Genomic DNA, 21877 nt, shown 5'->3' with positions numbered 1-21877 from the left:
TACAAGGAAAATGTTTTGTTTGAGGGTTTGCTCCTTTTCTGCCTAAGGAAGTTTCTGAATTTCACTTGGCACACAAGATTGTTCTACCTACTTTTTATTCACCTCCTCATCTCTTCTAAGGAGGAAGAGAGGCTACACCGCTTGGATTAAAAAAGGGCCTTGAGCTTCTACATTAAACAGGTTTGCTTGAATCAGACAGGATGACCAACTCTTTGTTGGATATACTGGTCACATGCTGAGACAGGCTGTTTCCAAACTGACCTTATCCCATTGGATTATCTTGTGCATCACTGAATGTTAGTTTGCGGGCAAGGACGTCCCTATTGGTTTGAGACCACATTCCATTAGAGGAGTGTCTGCTACTTTGGCTCTTCAAAGGGGAGTACCAGGGGAGTACCAGTGCAGGATAGTGCTGTAACTTGGTCTTCACTTAATTTCTTTACTTAGTATTACAGCCTGGATTTGGTATCTGGTCAGGAGGCGAAGTTTGGAAAGGCTGTTGCACACAGCATAAATCAAAAATAAATTCTCCTTTCCTACCTCCCAAGATGAGGAATAACTGGGAGGACACAATTCACTAGAAGCACAAATTACTTACTCCCTGGTAATGTTCATTTCTGATGGATGTTCCTACCATGCCTCCCAACCTACCACTCTATCTTTGGGCGAATTTTGCATTCTCTTCAAATTTCCTCTTTCAACGTCTGGGTTGTTGATAACCTCCGAGACGGCTGTGCAAAGATAGGGGGAAGAACAGAACTGAGGCAATGGGCGCGGTGCGTGCTACTTATACCAGTGTCGACAACGTAGCCGTGCACACGATGGAAGCCGCTGAGGGACTTTGAGTCGACGACGCACTGTGCCCTCTGCTGAGAAAAGACTTCTGAAGCTACATGCAGGATATCTGGGAATATCAAAGATGAGGAATCCATGGGAGGAACATCCATCAGAAAGAACATTAACCGGTGTAAGTAATTTGTTCTTCCAAAGCATAAGTTACAGCAGTAATTACGGCTGCAAAACCAAAATACTCAGGGTCACAGGGACTATTATTGGTAGATGCCTCCAGGTACACCTATCCTGGGGAGCTAGGTGCAAGCAAATGAGAATCCACTTCTTTAGTGTGTGCAGTCTTTCCATGGTCTCAAAATGTACAATCATTTGAATGCGTGATTCTAGCTATGCAGAAACTGGAAGCTGATATCACAATGGTGTTTCAGCAATCTGTTGGCAAGTGGCAGGATACCTGCTGAGTTCATGAGCATTAGTGGCTGGAGTCACAACCCTGCCTGGCTCGCTTAAGCACCTTCTGATATTTAGGTGACCAGAATGTTACGATTACTCATTTTAAACCCATCTGATAATTGGCACCCATTTTCTTTTCGTATTGTGATTGGTTTTTGTTGCCTTCTTTTTCAGCGAACAGGACCGAGGACGATTGACCCCTTCCCCAGACATCATTGTCCTCTCAGATAATGAGGCATCCAGTCCACGTGGCTATTCTCGCATTGAAGACCGACTCAAGTTGGCCAACCTCGAAATGTTCAAGGTGAGAAAATGCTTTGTTTGTAGAACCACCTTAAATTAGTCCTTTTTTGAGGTAGTGATGAAGGGATAACAGCAATGACTTGCGTTTCATCATTAGATTCAATTTGGTATCCTTTCAGTTAAGAGAAACTCTTCTCCCATCTTTAATTCTGTGCAGATTAGGGTTAGAGAATAGTCTGTTTGACTGGAATTTCTTCGAAAAATTGTGTGCACTCAACAGCCTTAAATGTGTGTCATGTTCTTACTAGTTTGTGAATTAAATCTGTTAATGCCGTTAAATCTGTCATAATAGATATAATTCACCTGTGAAGGTCCTGGTCATAGTGGCTCTCTTGGAGAAACTGAATTGGACAGAACCGTCTTTGATGATGAGGTTAGGTGCAAAAGAAGCAGTTTGATCTCGTTGTCAATGCTGTTGTAGACCACTCTGTTTTTTGTCTGGAATGGACCATTTTCATCAGACCAGTGCTGCTTTGATGTTGCACTAATATAGTGAGGACAGAAGAGCTAGATCACCCGGTGTGTACAGTTTTTCTGATTTACATCCTAAACCTCACCAAAGGAACTGCCCTTTGGGGCCTTTAAATGCTCTCATTTTGTGTATTAAACACTGCTTGTATTGGCATATGTCTTTAACAGCAGTGCTATTCTCCGACTCTTGCATAGTAGTATTCAGGCTAATTTTGCATACCAAAGCTATCCTTCAACATAAATGTAATTCTCTGGGCCATTTCTTAAACAGCAGTGATAGCTGGACATTATTCCTGTGGAGTACCACTTGGTAGAGCAGATTATCCGGATTGTGCCAACACTACCCGTGTACAACAGAGCGGCTTTTGTGGATTTCCACTGATGACCCCCTCTTACTGAAAGGTTTGAAGGCATTTGAACAAACCACGACCGTTGTTCGGTTTAGTCAGTTACCTGAATGTACGAACTCCCTGCAGTTGTCCTATCTCATGTACTCACCGTACCCTTTCACTTATGGGCAGAAGATAGTTCCGTCTGCATGCTCATTTATTAGAAATGTGTAGACTGCAAATAACAAAGTCTGGAATCATACTAGAGCAGAACATTTCAGCAGTAAACATGGTAGCTACGCTCCTACTCTGCTTCACTTAAAGTTCCTTTTGTTTTGGATTGCTTCTGCCTTGTCTTAGCCTTCTCTGTTTTATCATTTATCCTGCCTCACTCTGTTTCTGCTATTGTCTACTTGTTCTGGCCTTTTAGCCTTTTGCCCTCTGAACAATCTAGTCTTTCTCTGCATCATTCCCTTTCTGTGACCGCCTTATTTTTTTCTTCCTTCTTGGCGGCTGCATGCTTTGCATCTCCTCTTTTCTCTCTTGCCTCTTCCCGCTTTTGTTCAGATGTTTCAACTCAGTCAATATTCTCTTCTGTTTTCAGTCCATATTCAATTTACCACATTGTTTGTGCTTTTTTCCTTGTGGACAGGCTGCATCCCTCCCTGTGTGTTTTATCAGTGCACAGGATCCATGAATGTTCTTCCCGGCCACAAGTTTTACCCCTTTCTATTCCAATAGGGTAAAGATCTAGAGGAGAGGCAGCAGCTCATCAAACAAATCCGGGACGAGCTGCGACTTGAAGAAGCCAGGCTGGTGTTGTTAAAAAAGCTCCGTCAGAGCCAACTGCAGAAGGAGAATGTAGTTCAGAAGGTAAGTCCTGTTATGTCCGGTGATCCAGTGGCACTCTTCCTTGGCCTTTTTGCTGGCCGAACAAGCATACCTTGATGTAGCCTGTATAAATAACCTTTCATTATACTGTATGAAAGGAGTTCTTCAAATTCTTTACTTCTTTTTTGAAGACCGTTTGTTGTCTTTTACAGGCCCCAGTGGTCCAAAATGCAGCATCCATTGTCCAGCCATCTCCTGCCCACATCGGACAGCAGGGTTTGTCCAAGCTCCCCTCTCGGCCTGGTGCTCAAGGGTGTGAGCCTCAGAATTTAAGAACTATGCAGGTATGTATAATATCTTCACTTCTTTCAACTAATTATTCATACCCTCAGATTTTATTTCCAGTAGTTGGTTTGCTGTTTTTCTAATTTCTGGCCATTTGGGGCGAGTGGCTGCCTAGTACTATTCACAAAATTAGAGGTTGTACTAGTATGTATTGAGCGATTTGACTTTCTCGGCTTGAGATCAAATTGGTTTAAATCCACAAACCATGAAGGCTCTACTGACCTACTTTTCTTCAGAGCACCATTGGTATCTTGCTTCTATTTATCAGTCCTCTCACCAGCAAATCTCAGCACTATTTTGGGCCAAATTTAGATCTGCCACATGCCGGGCCCAGCCATTTGAGACGAGTTTTAAGATTTCACCACTATGCGGCTCCTTATTTAATGTGGGGGTTGAAGCATTGGCATCTGCATGTGCTGGCGTTGCCCAAAAATGCACCAGGAAGAGGAGGAGAGTTCAAGCACATGGGTGTTCAAGCACCTGTGGTTCCCTGTAATATTGGTGGCTTTGGGTGTTTGGGGCAGGGAATCGTTATGGGGCAGCGATGAATGCATTCAGCATTTGTTTGTTTTATTACTGCCTGCTGTCTGTATGGTATACATGGATAATGTATTTTAAAAAAAAAGGGTACAGTTTAAAGTAAATATTGCTGTACTTTTGATGTGACATTCAAAATAAATAAGGTAGTTATTGTACATGCCTGTTAGTCATGCTGCCGGTGGGAGGTACAGGACAGGCTGGTGCAGGCCAGCAGTAGAGACTCTGCATCTCGTTTTTTATCTTTAGAGATCTAGGACTCCCGGTCCAGAATGTATGGGGCATATTGGCATGTACCACACACCATACACATCCTTAGATTGCAAAGACCATTGGAAAGTGTGGAGGATCAGAAGGAGGACACAGAGGCTGTAAAGATATTTTAAGCATGATATTTATTCTAAAGTAAAATCAGGCCTAACTCTCCCTATATCCATGGGGTGTTCCCTACCTATTTTACTAAGGTGCTAGTCAGGATGAATGCCCAAAAACAAGTCTGCCCACTGTGCAAATCTAACCTATTTGATCCTACCATTAATGTAACTAATTAAATGAGAATTAATCCCTTCTCCTGGTTGTTGTTTTGTGTTACAGGATTTTCTAGGTCTTGTTACATTCAAAAGACTGTATGCAAATAGTCTCGTTATCCTCTGGATTACGTTCTGTAACTCTTGTAGGGGACTGATGGTTTCCCCTCTCCTTTTATGCAAACAATCTTACTTACTTGTAGAAGTTCTTTCTCTCTTCCTTGTCAGATTCTAGCCTCTCTTCCCAGAGTTCTGTTTCGTGTGCAAGCTTTGTCTTTGTGGTCTCCTAGGTGTTTTCTTTCTCAAATATCTTTGTTATATTCTGTTTCTCATCTTCGGGACTTGGGATCGTTTTTCCCAAGGCGACTCTTCGACTCTACTCCTCTCCCACTTTGGGTATTTCATGTATCCCTGCTTTTCATGAACCTGGTTCTCATTAGCTTATTTCCAATACTTTTACCTATTCTGTTGTCTTTCTCTTTGGGATCTGGCATGACTTTTCCCAAGGCAACACGTTTTCAACTCAATTCTTCTCCCACTTTGTATTTCATGTAGCTCTGTCTTTCATGAGTCCAGCTCAATTTCCAATACTTTTCTCATTAGTACTGGGACAAGTCTTATTCGAGTTATGAGTCCCTCTCAACTGTCCGATAATCCTGTTCCTCATTTTACATTGTATTCTGAGGGGAACCGCACTGGTAAGGTCTTGGAATCTCTTTCTGCTTGTTCCTTCCTCCGTCGCTCACTTATCGCGTTGTCTGGTTCACATGCTTTTTGTTGTAGTCTTTCGTAGTGAACTTGCGTTGTATCTCGAGTTGGGAGTGTTTTTCTCCTGCTAGTGGCATCAGCACTGTTCTGCAGGTAGACTGCCAACCACCATTGCTGTGTGGTCATGCCACCACCAAATTCTCTCTTCAATCATGTTGGTTTTTCTTCCATTCTCATACGCTGGTCTCCCAGCTTCTTTGGCTCTGCATCTGAGCTTCACTGGTTTAAGTGGGTGCTGCGTTCTGCAGGAGCTCCTCCTCCTTCCACTCTGCTATTCAAAGGGGGCTTCCCCTGGTTATCTCAGCTTTCCAGCATCTCTTGGCTTCTCGCCATCTCTCTGGCCACTCGCCTTTCCTCCTTCTCTCGTGTCATATCAGCATCCGTGGCACAGTCCATTGGAGAGACTGATTTAAAGGGATAGTCTTAGTTTTCTGTTGTGGATAAAATAGGTTCACTTCATCTTGTTGGAATTGATAATGTTATGTTAGACAAATCCATATAGGCCATCACTTTGAGGGCATCAGGGAGTTCCTCATGGGAGTCCTTGTCCCCAAGGGGGAACAGGGGACGGGAAGTCTCTCCCGGAGAGGTCCCACTTGCCTCAACCCCTAGGGAGGGTGTTTTGCAGAGCAGGCTCACCTCCTTACTAGCCTTACATGGAGGGCTTCCCAGACGAATTCCTTCAATTGGTCACAAAAGGCAATCCATAGTTCGAAACAATAGTCACTTCTTGAAAGGCACATTGGCAATCTCCCAACTGCACTAGCATCTGAGCAGAAGTTGCCCTCCCCTCTACCACCTATACACACACCCTAGTGCTGAGGTGTACTGTTTAAAGCCAATCATGGGACATTAAGGGGACCGGGCACTGCAGCGCTGGAACTCTCAAGGAGATTGCGTGCTGAAACATGGCGGCACTTCAACCCAAAAAAATTAAGGTAATTGTATGTTTAAACTTCTGCTGACGTGACAATGGATGTGAAGTAGTTAAAACTGAGATAGAGATTCCACCTGTATTGCTGGTTCAATTCTGAACGCTGTATTTAGGACCTGATCGGATGACGATCTAGAAGTGCATATCAGCTGGTTGTACAAAAAGGGGCGGATCATGCTTTGCAAAAAGCTTGCCTTCTTTAGATCATCATTGTGATGTCACCAATCTGTCACGAAACTGAAAAGACCTCAGAAGGAGAATGTGCCCCGAAAGCCAAGAAAATCCAAGGACTGAGCCCACGTTACTACCCAGGTCCCTTCTTTTTCTTCCATATTGTACTATGATTTCTACTTCATTACTATTCGAGGGAGTAGAAAATGCATTGGGGTGCAAGACTGTTTGCTTTCCATTAAAACCCTTTCTATTAAGAGTGTCTAATTTGGCATTGAAAGAGTTTGAGTATGGGGCTACGTTAGTCTGTTTCCATTTGTGAGGGGCCCATGACTGACTTGCTGTACGTTTATTTTCTTTAGCACCAAAACCTCTGCCTGTGCTGGATGTCATCTCGGATGAGGCAGTGCCACTGGACGATACCATAGAGCAGGAGACGTGTCAGCACTGGTGTCAGACGCATGCATTCCTATGCGCATCCTGGAATCTTGGATCTAGATGATTTACTTTGCACTATACACTTGGAAGCGGTATTTTAACCTTAAGGAATGTGTGCCTGCTTAGGAGGACAGTGCAAAAGGATGACAGTGGTGGCTGATATTCTTAATATTTTGAAGAACACCCTCTGACTGAAGTGCCGAGAGCCCGCTGATCCATGTCTTGTTCCCAGTCACCACTTGCCTACTCACTTCAGGCAAATGTCTCTCGCATCAACCTCAGGCCAACGCTTGACTCCTGATGCACCACAAACCCCCACCACCCCACTCCCCCAAAAAGTACCCCCTGCACCGATAAACGTGGACTCATTTCATCATGTATGTCTTTATATTATAGATTTATGAATCAATGTCTACAAATAAAATGTCAGAAATAAACAGTTAATTTCTGGGCCTACAGATTAACATGAGTGCGGGCTGTACCTGTGGGAAATGAAAAAGGTCACGTCAATTGACATTAGTAAATCTTATCAAATACATTACTGCTGCATTCTGGGCATACTGTATGCATACAAAAGCCAGGGATTCAGATTTTTCAGATTTCAACTCCCATTTTCCCTTTGCACTTCCTGGTTTCAGCTTATCAGAAGATATTGAAGATTTGAAGCGAAGAATGTATGCCCCTTGGGGGAAGGCGAGAAATGAGGAAGGGTAATTTCTGTTGACATTTGTAAACATAGCTACCTTATGCTGGCATATGTATACCTTGCCCCCCTCCCTGTCAGGATCTGGCTTGACTGAATTCCACAGGAGCTGATGCTGGCCCCACAGACCCTCACCAGGAGTTTACCTCTCAATCCTTAAATATAAGCTGAGCTGAAAACCCCAAGAAAGGGAAAGGGGAATTTGGAGAAAATAACAACGGAGACACTGCAGCCCTTCAACCGTCTGGTAGGCTCTGGTATCTGTGATAAACAAATACACCTGGTTACTTATATGATAAGAAAACTTCTTTTCTAAAATTATGCTAAATAAACTCTAAACTCTTTACCTCTTAAACCCCAGTAAAAGACTTAGAGGTTAGTAATCTTTGTGGAATATCTTGTAAATATATCTTGTGTTGTGCAAATAGTTCAAGCCAATCTAGTCTCTTTAGAATCCTAAAGTGATGGCCTTTGCAACATCTTTCAGAACTAGATATTCTTCTTGCTTCAAAGTTATTTTGACCTTATGTAGTTTTCAATGCTTACATAAATTGCAGTCTTTCTCTGAAAACATTGAACTCCATTTGCATAGTGTGAGAGAACGGATCTCAACGACCGGTGGGGGGTGTCTGTACTCCCACTCCCTATACGGTGGAGGAGAGGCACAGGAGACCCCAGCCAAGATTCTCTATTCGGTAGCAATGGTCGAGCAATCAAGGCCTAGCTTCTCAGGAGGTGATGCAGGCTGGTTCTTAAGTACAGTGTATCCCCACGCCCCCACAAAGGAATATCCACACTCTGTATTGGTTAGAACACAGTCTTTATATAATCAATAGTTAAGGTTATATACATTCATCATGATAACTCACTTTGTACTCTGGCAAAATCTACAATGACAAATATTTACAATCCTAAAGTGGTACCACCCTAGATCTCATTGAAGTGCATGAACAATACTGTACAATGTCACACAGACCAATAGAGTGAAACCAGCAATAGAGAGAAGGGAGGAAATAAGATGTTTGAGCAGTAGGCAGAATACTGACCCCTACCACTAGGCACAGCTCTGTGTGGAGATCCCCCCACCTGGGCAACCTGTAAAGAAAGATATAGCACCAGCCCAGTCCATGTAGTACTCTGCAAGTCTTATTTTCCTCTATAATGTTTTTACCCCCCCAATGTACCTGGTGGAGTCGACTAACGTCGAGGGACTCGTTGTTCGTCGACGGGGAATCGACGGCCCTTCTTGAATGCCTTCCTTTTCAGGCGGGAGGCACGGGGCGTCGAACGTCCGTCGACAAACGAGGTGGAACGATGTCGAAGAGGCGGCAGCTTCGTCCGAGCGGTGCTCGTCGGCGTCGGGGCGTCGGCGTCCTGCAAGGCGGAGGTGTGCGGGGCACCTCGATGACAATAGTTCTGGACCGCAAAGATTGTAGAGACGGGAGCCCAGCAAGGGCGTCGAGTCGTCTGAGTCTTTGAGGTCGTTGGGTGGCGGGAAACCCACCTGCAGGTTTCTCCTCGGCGCAGTGGTCGGCCTCGACTTTCTCCGGCAGGATAAGCGGTCGACGATGCGGTCGAGAGAGTCCTTCAATTGAATGTTCTTAGGCAATGGAGCGGACGGCTCCGGTCGTCGGCGGCACAGCGTCAAGTGGTTCCCACGGCTGGGCAACACAACTTCGACGGGCCTCCAGCGGTTCCACAAACCTGCGAACCCTGGTCGACGGCAATGGACTTCGACGACGTCGATGTCCGGGTGCTTCACTTCGATCTCCTCGGCAGTCCCGTCTCGGGTCGACAGCCTTTCGAGGACCTGTCTTCGAGGGCGCTTCGGCGAAGATGGAGCGGTGCTCGATGGTCCCTCGGAGCACGGGAAGAGGGCGCCTTACCAGGTCCTCTCTCGGATCAGCCCTCGACGAACTTAGACAGCCTTCGGATCGGTCGAAGCAAATGCCACAGCAAGTCTTCTTCTTCCAGCTGGACGTCGAGGATCAGCAGTTCCAGTTACTCTTGAGTGGAGACTCAGCTTCTGGACACTTCTGAACTTCTGAACCCCAATGGTTGCTTCTCAACCAATGGTTCCTTCAGAACTGAACTGAACTGAACTGAACTGAACAATTTCCAGTGGTGAGAGGTCCCCAGATATACTATCCTCTCTCTCATCCACACGGCTGGCACACACACAGCAGCCAATCACACTGCAGGGCATTCATGCAGTCAGTCAGCCAATCAGGCACACGGTGCATTCAGGCCACACTCCTCCCTTCCAGACACTCACAACAAGGAATGTGGATTGGAACAAGTACCCAGCCATTCAACACTACACACTGCATTCAGGCCAGTTTCGGGCAAGGCTGTCTCAGTCTTTGTCTCACATGCCAGAAACCAGACAACCACAACAAGGAGTGTATATTGGTCACACACTCCATTCACCCAGATCCCACCCACAGGAGGTACCCACAACATACAGACACTGGGAAGGCTCCAGCCAGTCTAGCTGGGCCTTCACCACCATACCATACATGGAACTTCCACCCAACAGCCAGTCAGGGGGAAGGGACAGAGTCAGGGCTTCCCAGGACTTTGGGAAAAACAAGACAACAGGCAATAGAAAGCAAGAGGCCACAGGGGCCATCTTGTTTCTATCAGGAATCAACTGATCCCAATGGCAGGGCCTGGGCATCCCAAAATGGAGGATACTCAGAGCACCTGTCAAATTCAGCATGAAGCTGCCACCAGCCCATACCCTGCTCTGTGGGCCACCCACAGGTGCCCAAAAACATACACTAGGGGCACAGGGTTGTACCCCTACCCATGGGTGCCATAAGGGTATCCCATGGGTCTGTTCACCAAACCAAAAGAGAGCTGCACTGCCAGGAGTCCCACACGGACTCCGGGGCAGAAAACATAACAGAACACACGGTAAAAACAGAAAAAGGACAAGGATTCAGAGGCCCCGTCCATCAGATGCATTTCCAGCATCACACATAGATTACTTTAAATAATATTCTTTAACTTCCTGGAAAACTGCTTTCTTTCTGCGTGTGAATTGTTTTCCTTATTTACACAAAGAACGTATAGTTTCTTCCTTAACAAGCGTGTGCGATAAACACGTGAAAACAGAAGACGTGAAGTATTGTCCTAGCGTGTAAAATACACACGCGATTATTTACAAAACCCACGCGCGTGAAAAAATACGTAAACGCAATAAAAAATAACACGCGCTGATAAAAATGGACTCGCGCTCTATCGCAACCCAACACGCGCTTACTCTTGAGACGTATTTCACGTAAAAAATGTACACGCGCTAAAATTCACTCGCGCAATTCTTTTGGGCACGCGCTCTATCGCAACCCAACACGCGCTTACTCTTGAGACGTATTTCACGTAAAAAATGTACACGCGCTAAAATTCACTCGCGCAATTCTTTTGGGCACGCGCTCTATCGCAAAACCACACGCGCTTTCTCAGGAAACGTCTTTCACGTAAACGACAACTTGCGAGCTCGCGCACACATTAAACAGTCTTGAAGAACATTACACGCAGTTAATTTACTTTAAAATCTTACGCACAATCTTCAAGCTTGTTTTCCTTATAATAACTTTAACTATAAATGTCTCTTTTCTCAAATGAATTTGAAACTTGTTTACTCTTTAAGTTTTCTTAAAAAAAGAAAATGAAAGTTCACTGTGACAATCTCAAAATCTTTAAAAGAACGATCCAACCTGATGACTTCTTGTTCAAACTGGATCAGCAAACGATATTCTTACTTCTTTGGTAGATTTTCTGAGCTCTGAAAAGGCCTTACTTAAGGAGCTTAACTAATGTACAACCAGCCACTGAATTTCTCTGGATGAAAGGCAGTTTAGAATCTTGCTCATCTCCCAAGAATCAAACCCATTGTCCTCTCCACCAATCAGGCAACCAAACATATCATTGTTCCTTTAACCAATCAGATTAAATTTCTTTCGCTCCATCTTGACTTGGGCAAGCACAATGTTAATTCTATGAACAAACTCTTACTGTTACTAAACTAGCCAGTCCTGACACTCCCACACAACTACTATACAGTAAAAGGCCACAAACGTGTTACCGTCACTGTACACACTGTCACAGCTTGACATAGTAGAATTTAGCAGAATGAGTCACCTTTGGGCAAAGGGGGCTTGTAATTCGTAAAGTCAACAGTACTAATATTTCCCATAGATCGATAGATGCCCTAGTAAAAAGACATGCTACATGCAATTGGCAGGCATTGCAATTCTGCAACACTGATTGTGTGCTGCACAAGGAAGGAAAAACAGGCTTTAATGTTATATCCTGTGCACCTGGGATATATACTGTACTGTAATATGCTGTAAAAAAGTCTTCTACTATATCGGTTTGTGGGTTGGCTTGTGGGAGAAGGTGGCATGATGTCGGACTTCAGAAGGACTGCAAAATGTTTTCAAAACAAAGAAAAATGTTACCGTCATGCCGTATAGTGTACTCCAGAGTAATAGGTAATAAGATTTTGCTAGCACTTACCTGATCAAAGAAATGGGAACCGCGCATTGGACTTTCTTGACACAGTATGAATGAGCCTCGAGAAAGTGTGGTGTTCTGCATAGTAGTAGCCGAAAACTTCCTGGGGAGTGGGGACGGCATTGGAGCCAGAGTACAGCAACACAAGCATCCCCTTTAAAAATATGCATGTGGAGGCAGGCTCGACACGCTCCGAACCATCAGTCCCTTTCTCTGGGTTGAACGCCTGAGGGGAGATATACTCAGGCGAAACGCGGTATTCCCCATTCCCTTTCCAAGAAGAACCCTCTATTCCAAGGGCAGTAATGGGGATATTGTTATACATGTCCCATTGACCAGGAAAAGGGTATGAGATGCCATCCGTCCAGACATGCCTGAAAGAGAGCAAAAAGGGTTAAACATAAGATGGGCGAGACAAGGTATCCCCCTTTCCCTATTGACAACCAACCTAATCCTTTCCCAACTTTTATGGACTAGTATAAGCCAGTTCCTCTAATTTTTCCACATGTAACACTTGACAGTACTGGGACGAAGAAGAGAGTGATGAAGACTGCACCCTTTCACTATTTTGGTACTGGGACGAAGAAGATGTCTGCCAGGAACTTTGAGGGCCATTCATGTCCCTTTAATTGTGGTCAGGCAGGGCTAATCCGACATCTACACCTGCAACCTGTCAAGGGGCTGCAGGTGTATAAAGGGAGACAAGTTCAGCACGGCAGAGAGCATCAGGGAGACCTGGGTGTGGCGAGCAGCAGGGGACCCTTTTAAGGAGGCAGCCGTGGTGGCCCCTAGAGGAAGAACCAGAATGCCAGCAGAAGTCCCAGAGGACTTGTGGTACCAATGTGTGTGGGCATCATATTTCCCACAAGCCTGGGAGCCTCTAAAGCTCAGCGCAAGCCGCAGGAGCTGCTGAGGAGCCGTGAACACAGGACGCTTTCCGCGTTCGAAAACGAGCATCGGAGGTGCCGGTATGAAGCAAAAAACACATGGTGAACGAGCACAGCTTGCACCCGTGGGTTTCCTGGCTTCAGGAAGTGAAAGCAAGTCACGGGAACCCAAGGCTGGTGAGTGTCCGTGAGGCACTCCATCAACCGGTTAGCTCCTACAGAATCACAAGTGAGTAACTGTCAGTGAGGGTAAGAAATTAAGCGTATATTGAATACAGAACTAAACGGAAACGTAACAATGAAATAAAACCAGCGCATATTGACTACTGAATTTAAGCCCACGGGGGAAAGGGCACAGGAGTTACCATGCTGACGCCAGCTGAGCCCAGGAAGCCTTGCAGCCAGGTCCGTATGAGGCCACACCCCTTCTATTTCTATCCCAGCCTCCCCCCCGCAGGGAAAGGGTGCAGGTGTTGGCGTCCGCAGGGTGTTAGCATCTGGCAGGCCTTTGAAGATTCTTGGAGTGCCCACCTGTCTACTGTCTACCGTAAAGTGCCGAACAGGCTGTGCAATCCCCAGAGTATGCAGACGTCACAAGTGGATCCACCAAGCCGCATTATTGAACAGGTGTACTTTGCTGCAAGTGTATTTACTCCTTTCTCACTGATTCCAAAACAAGCTATAATTCTTCCCTTTTATGTATTGATTTGATACTGTTCCAAACTTCAGGCTCACTTCCTTTCCCACTCCTGGTTTACTCTGCTGCCAGGATATCGCACTCTTTCACAACGTTTTCTTCTCATTAGGGTTTGAGCCCCAGATTCACTATTTGCCTGGTTCACTAGCCTGCCAGAGCTTTTCTATTCTCCAACTACTTGCTTTATTATCCACAAAATAATCTTTTCTAAATATTTGGTCACCGACCCTTTCTCATTAGTTTATGCTTTTACTTCTTCCTTCAGATATGTGGTCCTCGACCCTATTCCAGCAGTGCTCCCACTCAAACCAATTCCTGTTTTGAAACCTTGGGTCGCCGACCCTTTTCTAATATTGCCGGCACCCGCTTTTGCTACTTAAATGGTGTTACTTAACACGACGCAGCATTCACCAACATGCGCTCCAGTAACCCATTTGCCTTCTTTGGGCTTACCGGATGTCTTCGGTGCTCCTCGTGTCTTCCCTCCTCAGTCGCCTTCGGTTTGCTGACTCGGCGTACTTCAGACCTACAAGCAGTGAACTTCCTCCGGTTCACCTAACCTCCATGCGTACGTGTCTGCCTTATTGCTGCTTCTGTCAGTCTGCTTGTCCTTTCGTTCTGCTGTTCTCTCCGCTGTGTCAACTTTAAACTTCACGGCACGGTGTAACTCCTTCCAAAGGCTAGAATGTGGAATTGGCTTACCACATCTGCTCACCTTCATTACTCCATCCCTCTTCACATAAGGCGTTTGACTGCAGTAAAGTAGGATTCCTTTATACCGCAATAAGGCATGCATGCATGCATGAATGCATGCATGTATGTATGTTGTGGAGGAATTGGGAATTGTGACTTTAAGACTATTTTGAACTATTATTCTTCTGTCACTCTGGCGTTTTTCTTTCCTTACATGGTTCTCCTGCAGATAGCCACCCCCAGGGTCAGTCTGGAGCTTCTGCCTTTCCCTGGCCATGTAAGGGAAGCTTCCCCCAGAGATTTGTCACAAAAGACATAACACATTGAGAGCCCTAAGGTGTTGCTCCGTGCTATATAGTGACCTGAAAGTGAAGACAAACTGCTGTCTTGGATCGGCAGTTCACAATGGTGGATATCATAGCCCACTATGCTGTTAACAAAAGCAAGAGGTGGGCAGAGAAGGCGTATCGATGGGTACGACTTCCCCCATTAACACCACCCAGAAGAGATGGCATCACAATCTAGGGTTGCTGTCGAGATCGCGTTAAAATAACACATTGGCACAGTGCCATAGGTGCAGTTAAGTTGGGGATCTGCAGGCGTTTCCTGGTAGGGTTGTACGTCTGGAGTCTCAAATGAGCGTACTTGGATCAGGCATCATGGTGTCGTCTGTGGGGTCTGACACCCTCCTGCCAACACCAGGGTGGGTGGGTTGAAGAGCCTCAACGCAAGCTGGCACCTTGGAAAACCTTACCAGAGACAATTGGGTGTTAAAAATTGTCAAGTGTGGCTACAGGATCAGGTTTCCCTCACCTCCACCTAACACTCCCATTTCCCCCTCCTGCCCAGAAAACTACGTTGCCTCAGCTGATAGAGGAAGTCAACATTTTATGCGAGAAAAATGTGGTAGAGTGCTTTGGCATCAAAGGGTAAAAGGCATTTACTTGGTACAGAAGAGTAGGTTCTCAGCAATTCAAGCTTATTCTAGATCTGAAAATGGTCAACATGTGAGTGAAGGAAACATTCTGGATGCTGGCTTTACACCAGATATTTTTAGCGCTTCAAAAAGGGTATTGGCTCAGTGCTGTAAAACCTCAAGACTTGTGCGTCCATATCCGGATTGCAAGAAATTAACACTACCTGAGATTTGTCATGAAGAACCAGCACTTCCAATTCAAAGTCCTACCCTTCAGCCTGAAATCACTGCTCTGTAATTTCACAATGCCTGTCCCTGGTTGCAGCAAATCTGAGGAAAGTCTCGAATATTTAGCGTGTATCAGTGCATCAGGGAATTGCTGACCAAGACCAATTTGCCTGAGAAAGCAAGGCTGAGTTATCAAATAATTTGCATTACGTTTTGGGTCTTCATGTATATCTGCAAATGTTCTCCTGATTCTGAACATTGAAGAACACTGCAGGAGCTTTTGCTAACAAGGCCAGAAAGTCATCAATCTAAAAGAAATGCAAGATTCAACAGTTGGAGGCTCACGCAACTTTGAGGTCTCCTTCTTTCTGGGCCCTATGTCTTTTTTGCATCTTTGTCCCCAAGCAGCATAAGGCCTCTACAGGAATGCCTAGAAATGTGTTCCCAAAAGCAGGACTCTTTGAAGGGACCTGTGTCGTTGACAACATCAAAAAATGCATTAATTTGGTGCTGCAGGAATTTGAACATTATGCAGAGAATTTATTTTCAAATGTCTACACCAGCACAAGTGATCATGTCAGATTCCTCCCTAGAGTCTAGGTCTGTGACGATCCCAATTGCTGCAGCCTGGCTACAGTACCTTGAACCTCTCAAGAGTTGCCATGCATACCAAACCTTTTCTCCAGGCTAAATGTTTTTCATCCTAGTTGCTAACATGTGCCTTTACATACAATTGCTGTCTTTATGACTGCCAAGTCCTCGTTGAGCTCTAGTAACTCGACTTTTGGAGATGAGACTCCTAGCTGTAATGAGGAATACCTGAAGCCAGAGAAAAGACCAGTTCTGGATAGATTGCTGGTGCAAATGGAGGCACTGCAAACCCCACACTACTCAAGTGGGTTCTTAGTGACTGTTTCGACAGTCACAGTTTCGAATGACAAGTGTGGGAAAAAAATGTCGGTTTTATTTTACATTTTCTTTTTAATGGGGGTTCCTCACCCAAACTCCCATTTCTTTTTTTTTATAAAACACTTATTTTACTATACAAAATTTAAAATAAACCCTTTAATATTAAAAAAAAATGTTCAAAACTTTTTTTCTGAACTTTTGTCATTCAAAACTATTGTTTCGAAACTTTGACTGGACACCCTCAAGTGATAGCAGCACCATTGCAACACACCCGGATCTTCAGACTTTAAAAGAGGCCTTGAGATTTCACACTGAATGAATACTTGAAGTGGAAAGCAGACTTTCCTCTGTGGAGAAAATGAGTCCTGAGCAGCTACATTATAATGTAAAATAACAAGAACAGGCTCTCACGCGTTTGAAGGATCTTTGCATCTGAGACCATAAGTCTCTTTGGAGTGCCTGAAAAGCTAGAAGGCACTGATCTAATATCATTAATGGGGGGATGGGTCCCGAAACTGTTGTACTTTACCTTTTGAACCTTTGTTGGAAATACAAAGGGCAGACAGGTTAATGAGAAACCCAGCATGGCCTGACAAAACTAGACCCTTTCTTTACGTAGAGACAAATGCATGCAACTGTAACAGGTTAAGAATAATCCTCATCTTTACAAAGGACACAAAATATTCCTCTCGGATTACTTTTTTTCCCCAAGGCAACCATGGACAAGACATTTCTAGATCTTCACTGAGCCCTTGGTTTTAGTGAGAACGTATGGTAAAACCACAGTATGTCCACTGGCCGCCAGAGGGCGCACGGATGCAGAACCCCTCCGTGTGAGCTCCGCTTCCCTAACCCCCAAAAGTGCGTTGAGCCCCCACTTTTGGCCCCCCCACCCGAGCAACAACGACGGACGGAGCCCCCTGTACCTGGCCCCCGACTTCCGGGCGAAACTCTGACGAGAATCGGAGCGATTTTCCCCTCGAAATCGCCCCAACTTGAGCCGCCCCCCTCGGGCCTTCTACGCAGCACCTTCCCGGAGCACTGAATCCGCGGGAGTCCGTGAAGGGCCTGCTCGGCCTCCCGCTCTCCAACGCACCACCCCCGTCGGCCGCCCCCCCCCCGGATCACAGAACTCTCGCGGCCCTGCGGACCGGCTACAACCAAGTCGGGTGAGTGTTTTCCGCCCGCATTACGTGCGGGCTTCCCAAGAACCCCGAGAGGCGCTCCCGCCCCCGAGCACAGAGACTCCCAGCAACGCCACCCTACCTGCGGAGACACGGCGCTCCCCCCCTCCCCCCTGGAACCACAACAAGTCGTCTCCTACCCGCGCCCTGGAGTTACAACAGGTGCTGACCAGGGAGACCAGGAGCCCCCTCCTCCATCGACATCGCGGAGGCGGACCCCCGAGGGCCTCCAGGGCACCCCGAGGACACGAAATTTTTTGCCTCCCCCCACCCAGTAGGGAATTACTCCCCCCACGCTACAGAGCTTGGCCCACACATTGAGGGCCTGGCCCGGAACCCCCTCAGCAGCCAGGCAGCATTTCGAATAGGGCCCTTCCCCCACAAGCCTGATCCGGACCTCCTCTAGCCCCGAACTGTCCACGCCAGACCCCCACGAGCTCACTACAGTCCGGACAAGCCCCGAAGGCTACACTAGGACAGTGTAGTGGAACCTGAGCGGCAGAGGACACCAGACTGGAGACCACCACCAGGGACGCACAGAGCGAACGGAGGGTAGTGCCCCTGACCCCAGGGCGTGTGCCTCCTCTCGTTGCCCGCTCCAGTTCACCGGAGCCACCATCCTGTATCCCACATCCCACGCCGGCAAGCAACCAAAGCCACGGTGCTGAGGGAAAGGCCCCCAGCGTAGGGGCGTGTGCCTCCTCGCACCCACACATCGCATGAGCATCCGCAGCAAACTCGCCAGATTCGCATACATCCCCCCATACCCGGACCCCGATACCAACGGAACAATGTCAACCGAGCCCCCCGAGGCGGGTGCGGCAGCCACCAAGGGGGACATAGCCGCCCTCCTAAGCGAGATCAGAAGCATGGGCGCGAACCTAGGAGGCAAGATCGACAGAATGACCCAGAGGGTCGATAACATAGAACAGAGGCTTGAAGGAGTTGAAAACAACCAGGTCTCGATCGATGTAATGGAAGTCCACTGAACCTCAGAATGAGCAACATAGAGAAGAGAGAAGAGGACATCCGGCTAAAAATTGACGATTTAGAAAATAGGGAGCGCCGTAACAACCTCCGCTTTTTTGGGATCCCGGAGCGCGAGGGTGAAACAGAATCAGACCTTAAACACACCATACACGATATCATCAGGATATTAGTCGCAGATGAGAATGTGGACGAACTCGCAATTGAGCGAATACACAGAGCCGGCGGCCCAACAGGGGGCCCAAGATCCGTCCTAGCCAAGTTCCACAGGTACCAGGATAGAACAAGGATTCTCACGAAGGCTCGATCGGCAGACTCCCTCACCCTCAGCGGGGCTCAGATATCCATCTTCCAAGACCTCATCGCTCACGTTGGCCCTAGGGGCGTCTCTGCAGCCCCCTCACGAAGTGGCTCACGGACCGAGGCACAAGGTACAGGTGGGGATACCCCTTCTCCCTCAATTTTGAGCACGAGAGCAAGTGGATAACGCTCCGATCCGAAGACGACATCCGGAACTGCATCGCGGATCTCGTGGGCCCGGACCCACGGGAGGAATCACATGGCGACTCGGCACGGGATGGAGCGAAGAGGAGACCCCAGGGCCCGAAGCGGAATAAAGTCAAGGGAGCAAGAAAATATAGACGTCCTAATGACTCCCCGGAGGTAAATGGATGAAACGGCACCCACCCGTCACTTGCCCTGAGGAACCTCGTTCGAGATCCATGGGCCAGGGACTTGGTACCTAGCGGTGGGACGTCGTCACAGACCCGCCGGACACCCCATATTGTGCGTTCTCCACTGATGTTACAGCTGAGGACCGACCGGCGGATGACGTCCCTTGAACCTATACGTATCGTTGCATTTCTTTTTTCTATTTTTTACCTGTAATAACAGTTCTTGTTCCTTGTTTCTTTTGTGATTGATGTTCAGCAATCAAATTGGGGGGGAGGGGGCTCAAAACCATAATACGCTACTATGTGAGGGGGGGTTGCGTGGCTATAACCCTCACGGGCGGTCCGCTGAAAGACCGGCTGCGTACATCTGGTCCAACGCGGGCGCCATCACCTTTAAGACTCAGTTTCACATGGGTTTGAAAGAAGCAGGACTCAGATTGAAACCGGGAACACTGGGTATGATGACCAATACCCAAAGGGAAGGGGAGGTGGGTGGGACGATCGCAAATGCAATGCCTCACAAGGCACAAAACACTTATCGGTGTACTTCCACTGTGGCAACTAATCCTCGAAGACGACGCGACACACATGACGAACACTCTAAGTGCAGCAATGTCAACGAAACGTAACATAGCAGGTGACAGGCACGGCACCCTTAAAATCGGCACTCTAAATGTCAAGGGCCTCAACTCCCCCACTAAGAGATCTCTAGTATCCCGAGAATTCAAGAGGGCAGGCTTTGATATCCTCTTTCTACAAGAGACTCGATATTCCAGAGGCGAGGAACGGAGAGTTTTACACCCCAAACTAGGCTCCGAACACTGGGGTTCCGGCCCCTTGAAAAAGGCAGGAGTGGGCATCCTGATCAACAAGACTCTACAATTTGAGTTATTGAGATCTTGGTCCGACGTGAGCGGTAGAACTATTGTCCTTGTAGGCAATATACAAGGCACCACCGTCACGTTCGCATCCATTTATGCACCAAACACAGGCCAATCTCGGTTTCTCCACCAAGCGATTCCCAAGGTTATGACTGAGGCGCAAGGCGAAGTAATCCTGGGTGGAGATCTCAACACGTGGATGGACCCTGAACTCGACAGGCAAGCCGGCGACCCCTCCGCAAGCACTCCAGTTACCAGCGCACGCTCGAGGGTGGCAGAACTGATGGATGTATATAACTTAACAGATGCCTGGAGACATCAGAACCCGTCACGCACAGGCTACACCTTCTATTCGACCCCACACGCCACGTACTCCAGGATAGACTATATATACCTAACGCCCGCACTCACAACGGCAATGACGGAAACCAGTATATCACCGGTCACCTGGTCGGACCACGACACAGTGACGGTCACATTGGATCAAATGGCCCTTCCTCAGAGATCGACCAAATGGCGCTGCAATGAGTCGCTCTTTAGAGACTCGGTCTTCCGTGAGCAACTTGAACAGGACATTACCCACTACTTTGAAGAAAACAACACAGGTGACGTCTCCACGAACACAGTCTGGGAGGCGGGCAAAGCCACCTGGAGAGGGGTGCTCATTAGGGAGGGTGCGGCCAAAAAGAGAGAACGACAACTCATAGAGAGTAGGCTACGGACCGAAATCACTCAACTGGACCAATTGGCGCAAACCGCGACTACGGAAAGGCTACACAAGATGGAACAGGCCAACGCCAAAAGGGAGGAACTGCGCCAGCTTGAAACAGGGGCCATTGAGCACCGACTCCAATGCCTAAAGCAGAGGCACTATGAACACGGCAATAAGGCGGGGGCACTACTCGCTGCTAGACTCCGAGGCCAGCGTCGCGAGAGGTGGGTACCCACTATACAAGAAGAAGAACCACTCCGAGTCCGTTGCCCCCCCAATATCCCTGAAGCCTTTGCCACTTTCTACGAGAAGCTCTACACCTCGCAAGAAGCCCCCGGCGTGGAAGCAATCACGGATTACTTGTCGGCGGTCTCCATGCCTTCTCTTCCGGCAGATATTTCGCAGGCATTGGACTCCCCCATTACAGCAGAAGAAGTAGAAAACGCCATTAAAAGACTCCCGACAGGGAAGGCCCCCGGGAATGACGGCTACACGGCAGGTTTTTATAAGACCTTTCAAAGAGCTCTCCTCCCCTTTATGGTTGAACTCTTCAATAACATTCTTCTCTCCGGAGTGGCCCCCGCGTCCTTCTCAGAGGCGCTGATAGCAGTAATCCCCAAAGAAGGAAAGGACCCGAAATACTGTGCCTCATACCGTCCGATATCACTGCTGAACACCGATGCCAAAATATACACAAGAATCCTCACAGCCCGTCTAGAGACACATATGCCCTCGATAATTCATAACGATCAGGTTGGCTTTATTCTGGGTCGACAGGGCGCTGACTCCACACGCAAGACCCTCCACCTTATACATGAATCTAGGACATCTCCAGATATGCCAGCATTGATGTCAATTGACGCGGAAAAGGCGTTCGACAGGGTCGAATGGCATTTCCTAGAAGCCACGCTGAAGCACATAGGCCTCGGCCCTGTCCTCTGCCGAGCGATTAAAGCTGTCTACTCGACCCCGAAAGCCTCAGTAAT

At 47.3% G+C, this 21877-nt stretch overlaps 1 protein-coding gene across 4 annotated transcripts in view; it reads left to right on the top strand.

Moving 5' to 3' along the window:
- Nucleotides 1–21877, top strand: part of GATAD2B (GATA zinc finger domain containing 2B) — an 851520-nt gene that overhangs the window by 480653 nt on the left and 348990 nt on the right. For all 4 annotated transcript variants that reach the window (XM_069651324.1, XM_069651310.1, XM_069651301.1 and 1 more), the window contains exons 3-5: nucleotides 1420–1549; nucleotides 3090–3221; nucleotides 3392–3523. In XM_069651324.1, the coding sequence (XP_069507425.1) occupies nucleotides 1420–1549; nucleotides 3090–3221; nucleotides 3392–3523 (394 nt within the window). The remainder of the gene's footprint in view (nucleotides 1–1419; nucleotides 1550–3089; nucleotides 3222–3391; nucleotides 3524–21877) is intronic.

This window comes from Ambystoma mexicanum, chromosome 1p, assembly GCF_040938575.1.
Source record: "Ambystoma mexicanum isolate Mex_15411 chromosome 1p, UKY_AmexF1_1, whole genome shotgun sequence".
NCBI classification, from domain to species: domain Eukaryota; kingdom Metazoa; phylum Chordata; class Amphibia; order Caudata; family Ambystomatidae; genus Ambystoma; species Ambystoma mexicanum.
The sequence above is the reverse complement of the archived record's forward strand: the minus strand, read 5'-3'. Positions and strand labels throughout refer to the sequence as shown.